Source organism: Phragmites australis, chromosome 21, assembly GCF_958298935.1.
Source record: "Phragmites australis chromosome 21, lpPhrAust1.1, whole genome shotgun sequence".
In the NCBI taxonomy this organism is placed as follows: Eukaryota; Viridiplantae; Streptophyta; class Magnoliopsida; order Poales; family Poaceae; genus Phragmites; species Phragmites australis.
This window is the reverse complement of record NC_084941.1, coordinates 3,510,966-3,523,717: the sequence shown is the minus strand read 5'-3', so window position 1 is coordinate 3,523,717 and position 12,752 is coordinate 3,510,966. Positions and strand designations below refer to the sequence as shown.

Below are 12,752 nucleotides of genomic sequence, written 5' to 3'. Positions count from 1 at the left end.
GAACCTCTGACCCCTTGAGGTATCAGGGATGCCTAGTCAGAGCCAGGGTAACCTCCCTTTTGACTGTCTTGTACTGCCTCTTGGACTCGTACGTGGCGGATCCTCCAAAGATGTGTGCCAAGTTATGATCGACCTCGGAATTCAGGCTCGTCATCGTCAGCATATGGCTTGACTTGTTTGCTATGGTAGTCAGCAATAGCAGCCTTGAGCTTCTCTTCATGCTTTTTGTTGATAACTTGACACTCATCGAAGTCGTGCTGGTTGGACCGATAAACGGGACACCACTTCCCACCACCACAGCTTTTACCCTTGTTGTCTTTGGTGTTGCATGACTTGCACCCCTTGACCACGGCTATGGTCTTGTCCGGATCCTTATGCTTGTCGCCGGATTTGCTCTTCCTCCCCTTGTTCTTTGAAGACTCGAGCTTGTCTTTGCCAGATTGAAGGTTTTTGTCGTGTGCTTGGGCTTCAGCGCGCTTCGCACACTTATCGTCCAGTTTGAAGAGTTCTTTGACCGTATGGATTTTTTGGGTAGCCAGTTTCCCAACCAGATCTCTGTCCTTGACGCCTCTCTTGAAGGCGATGATGATCGACCCATCGGAGATATCCGGGATCTTATTACGCCTGTCGCTAAACCACTGGATGAAGTCCCGAATTGATTCGTCCTTGCCTTGGTTCAGTTGATGGAGATCATCGTTGGTTCCTGGGCGCTCGAACGTGCCCTGAAAATTGGTGATGAACTAAGCCTTCAACTTGGTTGGTATATTGGGTGGTGGTCGCCGCTGCTAGATCCTCAAAGATTCCTACACCATTATTTATCATGGCATTCGAATCTCTCGCGTTCTAGTCAACAGGTGTGTCGTCGACTCCTCTGGCCATGAACACGAAATGATTTGTTCAGCTAGTTTGGCCGTTGATGGAATTGTCATCGATACTCTTGTGACCTTCACCATCGCTATTGGTGTCTATGAACCGAAGAATGTTGGGCTCCTCAGGATCCCAGTCAAGGTGTCCCACTTCGTGGTATGTGTCCAATAGGCTGGACTCAACGATATTGATATGGATCAATTTGCATTGATCGCCCCATCAGTATGCAATAGTTCCAATGATCTCGGACCCGGCCGGAGGCGATGCGAAGGTGACTGCCGCCGACATGAAGTGGTCGTAGAAGCCGACGTCAGAGAATCCAACACGGATGCGTAATTGAGACATGATTGACCATGAAAAACAGATGAAGACCTCTAACTGGCGCCCCAACTGTCGAACATGAATGCCTGACAATATATATGTAATTAAATAGGGGTATCTTCGAGATCAGGTTTCGAGCAGAAAATAAGACACACAATGTATATAGGTTTGGGCCCCCTATTGGAGTAATGTCATATGTCTTGTGTGGATGCTGTTGCATATTGATTATCTAGAGTACGAGCAATGCGCTAGACCTATTACCATGGAGCTGATTGGATCAAGGCTAATCTAAAGTTGAAGTCACCGAGTATCTCCAATTGCTAGGGTCTTGATGTCGCTTGCCACAAGTTGCCTCTCTCCTTCCGGGGGGTCTGGGTCTACACTTTATATGAGAGTCGAGACACCGCCTCGAATCCGGTCGTAGTCTGTAAGGAGTTCTTCATCTTATCAGCCAAGGCAAAACAGATGAATCTGATTTGGATACTAATTGTACTTGATCGGGTTACCTTCATGATATATATCTTCGTGATCTCCGAGTATATAGGGTCCCACAGCTTCGGATCAGTAATATCTAGAGTTATTAAATATTTCTACGATATACCTTATCTGTATACGATGTACTCTTTATATATATACCTTATAGTTAGATATTCGATACGACTTCAAACCCGCCTTTCAGTGACAGGAGTGGTACCCAAAATTCTCATTGGCATGCAAGGAAATTGTCAACAAAATTAACCTCAAACAAAATTGTACAGCTAAGTTGAATACTTGACTTGACTTTTCTACGTGCAAATGCATGCATCCATCATTACTGACGTTAGCACACGCACAAAGCCAGGAGCCAGACTTGATTCAAATTCCAAATGAACCCCCCACAACGCGGAATTGTTGATGAAGAAATAGATATTCCCTTTCCTTCCTTGCTTCGTCCCCAAGCACATCCCGCTAATCAACCCACGTGGAACTCATCCCCGTAGAGCAGCTCTAGCGTATATTCGTTTCAAGAATTGTCACTACGGCTCAGATCGTTGCAGCGTATAAACATAGAAAAGTCAACGTGAAACTTTCTCTCTTCCCTATCAGCACCCTGAAAAAATCAACCCTGAAGCTGCTCTTATAAAGATACGCCCAAACCCATCCAGTGATCCACACCACACGGTACGACCACCAAAATACAAAAATCGAATCACCAGTACTCTGATCCGACTAGGGGAAAAGCACCACACGTGCGTTCGGATGGACGCGCCGCAGCTCCTCCTCGCAGCGCTCCTCCTCCTCTTCTCTGCCGCGCTCCTCCTACTCTCCGCGCCGGGCAAGCGCCTCCCGCCGGGCCCGCCGTCCGTGCCGTTGCTCGGCAGCGTGGTGTGGCTGACCAACTCGCCCGCCGACGTGGAGCCCCTGCTGCGGCGCCTCTTCGAGCGCCACGGCCCCGTCGTGTCGCTGCGCTTTGGGGCGCGGCTGTTCGTCTTCGTCGCCGACCGCCGCCTCGCGCACGTGGCGCTCGTGGAGCGCGGGGCGGCCCTGGCGGACCGCCCGGCGCTCGCGTCGGTCAGGCTCCTCGGCGACAACGACAACACCATCACGCGCGCCAGCTACGGCGCCGTGTGGCGGCTCTTGCGCCGCAACCTCGTCGCCGAGACGCTGCACCCGTCGCGCATGAAGCTGTTCGCGCCCGCGCGCGCGTGGGTGCGCAGCGTGCTCGTCGAGAAGCTGGGGGAGTCCGGGCCCGAGGCGCCGCCCCGGGTCGTGGAGACGTTCCACTACGCCATGTTCTGCCTCCTCGTGCTCATGTGCTTCGGCGAGCGCCTCGAGGAGCCCGCGGTGAGCGCGGTCGCCGCCGCGCAGCGCGAGGAACTCATCTACTTCGCCAAGGACATGTCCATCTTCGCCTTCTTCCCGGCGGTCACCAAGCACCTCTTCCGTGGGCGGCTCGATAAGGCGCGGGCCCTGCGGCGGCGTCTAAAGGAGCTCTTCCTGCCCCTCATCAACGCGCGCCGCGAGTACAAGAAGCGGGGCGGCGAGCCGAGGAAAGAGACAACGTTCGAGCACTCATACGTGGACACCCTGCTCGACATCAAGCTCCCCGAGGACGGCGACCGCCCGCTCACCGACGACGAGATCATCCACCTCTGCTCCGAGTTCCTCAACGCCGGGACGGACACCACATCCACCGGGCTGCAGTGGATCATGGCCGAGCTTGTCAAGAACCCGGCCATCCAGGAGAAGCTCTACAACGAGATCAAGACCACCACCGGCGACAACAAAGAAGAGATCTCCGAGGAGGACGTCCACAACATGCCGTACCTCAAGGCGGTGATCCTCGAAGGCCTCCGCAAGCACCCGCCGGCGCACTTCGTGCTGCCGCACATGGCGGCGGAGGACATGGAACTCGGCGGGTACCTGATCCCCAAAGGCGCAACGGTGAACTTCATGGTGGCCGAGATGGGCCGGGACGAGCGGGAGTGGAAGAACCCGATGCAGTTCTCTCCGGAGCGGTTCCTCCCCGGCGGCGACGGCGAGGGCGTGGACGTGACGGGCACCAAGGGGATCAGGATGATGCCTTTCGGAGTCGGACGCAGGATCTGCTCGGGGATCGACATCGCCATGCTCCACCTGGAGTACTTCGTGGCCAACATGGTGCGGGAGTTCGAGTGGAAGGAGGTGGCCGGAGACGAGGTGGACTTCGCCGAGAAGAGCGAGTTCACCACCGTCATGAAGAAGCCGCTTCGCCCGCGCCTCGTGCCCAGGAGGACTCAAAGTACCAGTACTACTCGCAGCAATGGCGAACGCTGGACAAAAATCTAGCGGCCGCACGATGATGGATCTGACTACAGACTACGACAGGATAAACTATGTCTCCCACGTATAAACGGGTTGTACAAATAAGATTCGTTCGACCGAATTTTAGCTCCGACATTTATATAGGATTTAAAATTTATATAATAAAATAAAATACTTTAAATATTTATTTTTAGTATAAGATAAAAATAAGATATCTTAGTCAAAGATATTTAAACTGTCTACAGCTCTAGCTTAAAAATTAGCTTTAAGTGATCAGATTTAAAAATAATTAGAGCTAGAACATTATCAAATAGAATCTAAAGTTATACATAAATAATTGAAAAAATATGCTGAGTACATAGAAGAAAGTATCGAACATGGCACTTCACGGATACACTAAGATCATATTTGTTTGTTGCTTCTGTTTCTAGTTTTTCCAGTACGAGAAGCTCAAACAAACGTGGTTGCAAAAAAGTAGTTTATAGAGAAGCCAGAAGATTTTTCTGAGAAATTTATATACTAAGAAGTTAGCTGAGAATAGATTTTTTAAAAAGTTATACGCTAAAAAATTAAAAAATTATTATAAAAAAACAGAAGCAACAAACAAACCAACCTTTAGAACACGATACACAAAAATTTGCACGGGCGCCATCTGCGCATGAAAAACAAGTAGGAATGCAAGTTTTAGTTTTTTTTTCGATCGACCCTAAAACTCATTTAATTAAATTGAAAATTTATCCTATCTAATTATTATTTTTTAAATGAACTAAATAACGGCTCAGTACTACCCATGAGTGGTAACACTTGCTCGTCTACAAAGTACCCGTACGGGCCATGCTGGGCTCGGTCATCCTCAACAAATCTCAACCGAGGCCAGCTTCGTTTGGATCAGCCCAAATCAGACACATCCCGGCTAGCCGAGCACATGGTTGGCCCTGCAACGCGTGGGCTGAACCAACCACTCCGACCCGATCGTGGTAGCTTAAGGAGTTTTTTTAATATATTTTTTAACATAAATAATTAAATAAATAGATGTATAATAAAAAGATTTATAAAAATAAACGACAAACCGTCTTCTCATATACTTACCGCCCCTGAGAGAACGGTAAGCTCTCACCTGTACGTGCTGACGCTTACCGCTCTCTAATTGGACGGCTAACCCTTACCGCCTCTTTAGAGGGCTGTAAGCCCTCTATGAAATGTCTCTAATTCTCCTCTTATATTCTCTATTTAAATTAGTGGTATTCTATTACTCTAAAAATTATATAACTTTTTATACATATTTCATAATATATATATACAACCTATTTTAATTGGATACGTCCAAAAAAAACCTGTGTAGAATTTAAATTAAAATTCTCCAAAAAAATACTACTTTAATAACTTCTAATGATGGTTAGGCCTCAAATAAATTTCCAAAAAAAATTAAAAAAATTCACTAATATTCTTCTTATGTGATAGACTAATTTCTAAAATTATTTTCAGCCCTAGTTTATATAGTGGAAAAGTGAGTTCCTTTGTAATACTGTATGTATATGTGTTTTATCATTTCATATGAAATTCTTCTTTTAATTCAATTTGAATTCAAACATATGAATACATAAGATGATAAAAATACATATAAATAGAGTATTACAAAGGAATTTACTTTTTCACCATATAACCTAGGGTTGTAAATAATTTTAAAAATTAGTCCATCACATAAGAAGAATATTAGTGATTTTTTTTTCCAGAGTTTTGGAAATTTATTTAAGGCTTGTTAGAAGTTACAAAAGTATCTTTTTTTTGAGAATTTTAGTTTAAATTCTACACAGACTTTTTTAGTAAATCCAATTAAAATAGGTTGCACATGGATTATGAAACACGTAAAAAAGTTATATAATTTTTAAAACAATAGAATACCACTGATTTAAATAGAGAAGATGAGAGAGGAATTGGAGACATAAATAGTACTCATGCCGAGTACTATTTATATGGGGGCTTACCGCCCCGTAAGAGGGGGTAAGGGCCTAGCCATCTAATCAGAGTGCGGTAAGGGTCACCATGTATGAGTGGAGTGCTTACGGTCCTTAGGGGGCGGTAAGGGCTTAACCACCCTTTAAGAGGACGGTGGACATTTATTCTGGTAAATCTTTTCATCATGCATCTATTTATTTAATTATTTTTGTTAGAAAATATAAAAAAACTCATAGCTTAAGCTGATCTTATATATATATATATATAAACTAGTCTGTACTCCCGAAAGTACATATTCTCTACTATGATATACTACATAAATAAACTAGAAATATTTCTTTATCACTATGAGTATACTTATATACTCATTCTAAGATACTCCAATTTGAATTAATGAAAAAATTGAAAAAAAAATCTAGCAATTTTAATAGATTTTGATAATACTTGAATGATCTTATATACTCATATGTTCTATATACATACCACTTATCACATAAGATACCCCTATATTATGAAATAGATATGTAAAAGTATATACTCGTAAGAATACCAAATATGCTTCCTGTATTTATCAGCTTAAGCTCGTGTAAGACACCGTCAGCTCATGGCCCATATACATGTCGGGCTTATGAGTATGTAAATGTCGGGCTCGTGTGCGACGCCGTCAGCTCATGGCCCATATACATGTCGGGCTTATGAGCGTGGCGTGCCATCAGCAGTGCGGTTTCACGTTGACCGCTCCTGGTTCCGTGTAGAGGCTGCCGCTGTACATCGGACCGGGACGCCTGAGACGCTGCCTTCCCTAACTCCACGCTCTGCAAGTGCAGCCAATGGTTGCGTCCGGTCACGGACAAACATGTCGGTCCTGTACTCCTGTCCCTACATCGCGACACGTGCTGCTGTGTTGCGGATTAATATTTCACTCAAATTTTTACTCAAATTTCGAGAATTCTATAGGGAAACGAAATATTTAATTTCCAAAAATTTCTTTTACTAATCCGTAAGATTCACAGATAAAAATTAATTAAAATTTCAAAATTTTGGTCTTCTCGAGGATGAACGAAAAAATTGCTATGTTGCGTCATCCATTTCAGAAGCATGCATATGCGGCGCGAGGATGCATGGCCGTGCCTGTGAAAGACGCCGCTAGGATTAAAATTTAAACAAACGCTGCGCCTTCGTTTTCGCGTCTGAAAAGCTTGCACGCTCCTGCTGTAAAGAGGGCCATACAGCCTGACTGCATCATCCATCCTTTTTGTTTCGGTTCGTGTGTTGTGCTGCGTGAACCGAGTTCGAACGATCACCACATCAATTCGCAGTGGCAGCGCTCAGCCGATCGGCATCCACGAGAAGCTCATATCCCATCAGTCTTCATCACGTGAAGAAGAGCCACATGAAGGCTCCTGTGCTCGGTTTGTGTCGTACACCAGAAGAGAATCAATAGATCAGACTGAAAATAAAAAAAGATGAGTTGACTAATAATTATAGTCGAATAGATGAAAATACAGCAAGTATGTTTATGCCTCCATACAATATTGTAACATAAAGCACACCTTCTATGCCACTTTAGGGCTCGGAAACTTTTTATAGTCCATTACCAGAAAATAATTTTAATGCTTCTCAACAACTTATACCATACATGCAACTACGTATGGGTTCGTATCCTTATGATTCATCACAATCCTACGTTGCTAGACCGTAACAACCAGTTAATGTGACACTTAATAGGTCTATGGTCGAGCTATATACATGACGTGAAGATTTTAGAAAACAACTGGTTAATATTTTCAGAGCCTATAGGATCATCTTCTTATGACACATCACAACTACATGCTTTTAGGCCACAACAAATTAGTGTTACACGAACTTAGCCTACGAGCGAGCAACATACAAGGTCTGAAAGTAATAGAGAGCATTCTAATTTCCATAGTGTAAATAAAAATTTAGATTTAGGTTCAAAGGAACAAAGGTTTGCCGCCGTTGAAAATGTGTCGGGTAACACTAGTTATCTATATAATAGAGAGGTGGTTTTGGTTGAAAAGCAAACTAATGTTGATACGGGTCATATTGTTTCTAACATTGGTTTGGCCAAACACATACATGCTTTGGGTACAGGCACTAGTACGTCCATAGATGAACGAATTGATGAGAAGAAGAGAGATGGCATGACCACATTAGCTATGGCCAAATAGCGTATATGCAGTTCGGACAAGGCAAAAACAACATAAATAGTAAAAAATGCTAGAATTACTGATATTAGAACTACACAAGAAGCAAAAACGAAGTTGACATTCAAACAACTTTTGGCTAAATATGTGCATAAAAGGCCAACCAACGTAGTTGTGGTCGGACGTGGGGATCCCATAAACAATCACAATATCACCGGTGTGCATCTGGTCATCAAAACCATTGACCATCATATCATCGATTCTTATCATCTATCCCGCCAATGCATGTGCCATGGGCATCGCCTCCAGATATGCTTGATTATCATTTATAGTTTTGGTATGTTCCTTGGTTGCCATCCTGTGAGTCTTTACATGCTAACTTGATGTTGCCAAAGTAACATATAGGTGATCGGCTATCACAGCCGTATCGCAGATATCATTATTAAACAATGTATTTAAAAAGGCCGAAATTGACAGGGGGAAGAACAACATCAAGTGTTTGAAAAGTTGAACTTATGTATATATATTCATGCTGTTTGCTATAGATTGTATTTCGGCTATATATGTTCGACAATATTTTGTTCATGCATATTGATAGGAGCTCATACGCGCTACTCAGGAAGCAAGGAGAAAAAAAGAAGCAAAGAAGCTTCATGTATGGGACATGCACATACACATGCTAAATAGAGCTAGAGTGCATGCATGTACATGCACTCACGGGGAACTCTCCAAAATACGTATCCACATATACAGCTTGGCAAGGATTGAAAGGCAGTCGTTCTTTACCCACCAGTCAGTTGGCATCTACGTATGCGTCCAATACCAGATGAGCATCGAGAAGCCACCGAGCTTATTGACTCGCTACGCCATACGGATCTCTCGACGCATCAATCCGATTGACTCACTCGCACGCCATCAAACGGAGCAGCTCAACCACCTCAGAGAATCGCGCTTCTGCTGAACAGAATAGCGGCGACGCTCCCTCACGATGCCCTCTCCCCACTGGCTGCCCTAGCTGCTGCCTATAAAAGGACCTCTTCTCTCCACGTCCTAGTGGGGAGATCCACTTTCGTTCACACCTGTCTCCATTCACGTCTACGCGCACACAACATCTTGCTATCACCACTTCACACGTCGCGGGAGCCTGTTAATCTTCGATTAGCCGACGTCCCAGATGGTCGACCGACGACTGCACATGCGTGCGGATCATCGGCCGGAGCTTGGAGGTCAATTTGTCAGGGACCGGAAGGTAGAGAAACCATCTGCTAGTAACTAGACGTGAAGAGAAGCAAGAAAGCAAGAAGCAGAGAAGGCTAGAAAGATGAAGATGTCGCTGGATCCACCATGACCGAGCTCAAATCCACCACACCGCCGCAGGTCCTGTCAAGCCCAAACCCCAAAAAGTGCTGAGGAGGGTAGCACAGAGCTTCTCCACGTAGAACTTGTCGTCTCCCTGTCGGATCGAGTGCGTCGTCTTCTTCTTCCCCAGCTCCGTCTAGCTTTCCGCCACCCCATCACTGAGCTGCTGCATTGTAGCTCCTCCCTCCGTTCGAGTCCACGGTGAGCTCCACCTCGATCGGTGCATGCGCGAGTGCGTGCCCGTTTTGTCTTGGCCTATCACCGGCGCCTCCCTCCTCATGGGCCGAGTGTCGCCGCGCTAAGGTTCACGCCGCCGGCCGAGCTCAGGCTGTGCCCGTCGGCCAAGAACCCCTCAGGTAGTTTTCCATCCTGTGTTGTTGCTCCAGATCTCTCCACTGGAGTAATTGTAATGTTTTAATCTCATTTTTGTCCGTATACCTGCGATTGTTAGTTTTGGACTTGTGATTATGCAATGTTTAGATTAACCTATGATGGACTAGTTCTGGACCTGTGATTACGCAATGCTTAGATATGTTAATTGGCATGTTTGAAGATCCGTATGCAATGTTTAGAGAAGTCAACCTAAAAGCTAGGTTGCCAAGGGTATTTTGGACAATTCACATAAAGGCTAGCTTCTCGAACAGCGCTGAGCTGGTTTATTTCTTTCGTGTGAACGCTCACGCACATCGAAGCTCATCAACTCACGTGTGCTGGTGGGAACCGGTTCCTCTGACATTGGTGTTTTTACGTCAGAGGGACGTTGAACTCGGCTGGAACGTTCGACGGGAATCGAACGGTGGGATAGCTCCTGCGCTCGCTCGCTCGGTTTGCTCGACCCACGAACGTCCTCGCTGCTCGGTTTGCTCGGCCCAGTCAGAGACGAGGCAAAAAAATGGGCGCGAGACGCCGTGGGTTCCCTCGCTCGTGCCTCTGCTCACTCGCTCGCCCGGGAAAAAAAGGTCTGACTACTCTGTTGGTGTGAGGAGACGATCGCTGGACGGCTACGAGCAACGAGCTTCGCTGCGCTCAAATATCTGTTAGCGTGGGTAAGTCTCAACAGTGTGCCTCTCTTCTGCTGTCTTCCACACCGATGACTATTAATCGAACACACCTCATGAGGTTGGCTTGGACTTGATCAAACTTGCCCCTTTTCTTATGGAAGAATCAATGGATTGAAGATCCGGGTCATTTGTACCATCAAAACGAATTGAACAGTGCTCAGATGGAAGTAGATAGGTGTGTAATACAATTTCATACTTGTTCTTTATGAATATGTTTGGTAATATTTAATTGGTCATCGTAGCATGTGTATGCAAGTTTTCGGTCAGCATGTCTATGCAATAATCTTATACTTGGTGGCATTTTTTTTTTTACAGAGAGAGCCTTGTGTCTAATTTGGTACCTCACGTTGGTATGGAATTCGGAAATTCAGATGAGGCTTGGATGTTTTGGCTTAGCTATGGAGGTCAGAAGGGCTTTGAGGTCAGAAAAAGGTACACAAACAGAAGAAAGCCCGATGGCAAGGTTACATCATGTAGATATGTTTGTGGAAATGAGGGTCATCGAGGAAAAGACCAAAGAGATCATTTAACAAAGTGTCCTCGAGCTGAAACAAGAACCGACTGTCAAGTCCGTATGGGTCTTGCAATGGACCGAAAGAAGGGAAATTATAAAGTGACAGAACTGGTTCTGGAACACAATCACGCCCTGCACTTGCCACAAACCTTACACTTGATGGTGTCACAAAGAAAAATTTCAGATTTACAAGCTTTTGAGATTGAAACAGCCAACGATGCCGGAATTGGGCCAAAGGCAGCACATGAGTTGGCAAGTCGCCAAGTTGGTGGATCAATTAATCTTACCTACACCCTTCGTGATCACAAGAACTATTTACGGAGCAAGCGCCAACAAGAGATGGCATATGGTCAAGCAGGTAGCATGCTTATGTTTTTTCAAGACAAAATTGCCGAGAACCCATCTTTCCAATATGCATTGCAAATGGATTGTGAAGAACAAATAGCAAACATATTTTGGGCTGATGCTAAAATGATCACTGACTATGCACATTTTGGTGATGTTGTTAGTTTTGACACTACATTTGGAACAAACAAAGAGAGCAGGCCTTTTGGTGTGTTTGTTGGATTCAATAATTTTAGAGAAACAATAGTTTTTGGTGCGGCTCTTATGTATGATGAAACATTTGAGTCCTTCAAGTGGCTCTTTGAGACCTTTCTAAAAGCACATAATGGGCGGCAACCTAAAACAATGTATACAGATCAAGATTTTGCAATGGGAAAAGCAGTTGGGGAAGTTTTTCTAGAAACATGGCATGGACTGTGCACCTTTCACATTATGCAAAATGCTATCAAACATCTAACTCAAGAGAAGAATGAAGAATCAAGTATTCTCTCATATTTTAGTGCATGCATGTATGAGTACGAGGATGAGGCAAAATTTGAAGAGGCATTTGACATGATGAGGAAAAAGGTGAGCAAGCAAACTTGGTTGGACAGTATATACAAGTTGAAAGAAAAATGGGCTGAATGTTATATGAAGGATGTTTTCACACTAGGAATGAGAAGTACACAATTGAGTGAGAGTCTGAACAATGACCTGAAAATTCATTTCAAATCAAATTTTGATATCATTCGATTTCTTAAGCATTTTGAAAGGGTGGTGCAAGGAAAAAAAATAATGAACTGAATTCGGAATTTGATTCAAGGAAAAAATTACCTAGAATTAAAATGAGGACACCTATGTTGTTGCAAGCTAGCAAGCTTTACACACTTGTTATATTCGAAGCTTTTCAAGGTGAATATGAAAGATCCATGGCAGCATGCACCAAGGCATTGGATGGAAATGATGAATATCTTGTAGCAATTGCGAGTCTTGAGGGAGATTTGACCTTTGAGGAGGAGTATAAAGTTATTGGTGATCCTTTGGAGCAAACAGTTGTATGCAGCTGTGGGCAATTCAGCAAAATTGGGATATTGTGTGCCCATGCTCTGAAAGTTCTTGATTTGATCAACATCAAGTCACTGCCGACTCAATATATATTAACGAGATGGACACGGGAAGCGCGGAATGGAACAATACAAGACAACCAAGGAAGAAACATAATTGAGAATCCACGATTGGATGTTATGCTTCGCTATAAATTTCTATCCCACAAATTTCTCAATTTGGCACATCGAGCTGCCAGCTATCCAGAATGCAGCTTGTTAGTAAACAATGCACTTGACTTGCTTAGCAAGCAAGTTGAAGAACAAATCAATGCATGTACTAGTACTGTTGATC

At 44.5% G+C, this 12,752-nt stretch overlaps 2 protein-coding genes across 2 annotated transcripts; both read left to right on the top strand.

Moving 5' to 3' along the window:
* The first annotated feature begins 2,313 nt into the window (after positions 1–2,313).
* Positions 2,314–4,155, top strand: LOC133903955 (cytochrome P450 89A2-like). Its single transcript, XM_062345454.1, has one exon. It carries the CDS (start codon positions 2,428–2,430, stop codon positions 3,994–3,996), a length of 1,569 nt encoding a protein of 522 aa, XP_062201438.1. The 5' UTR covers positions 2,314–2,427; the 3' UTR covers positions 3,997–4,155.
* Positions 4,156–10,548: 6,393 nt separating this feature from the next.
* Positions 10,549–12,158, top strand: LOC133904036 (protein FAR1-RELATED SEQUENCE 5-like). The gene is made up of 2 exons (XM_062345518.1): positions 10,549–10,691; positions 10,832–12,158. Exons 1-2 carry the CDS (start codon positions 10,678–10,680, stop codon positions 12,156–12,158), a joined length of 1,341 nt encoding a protein of 446 aa, XP_062201502.1. The 5' UTR covers positions 10,549–10,677.
* Positions 12,159–12,752: the final 594 nt, after the last annotated feature.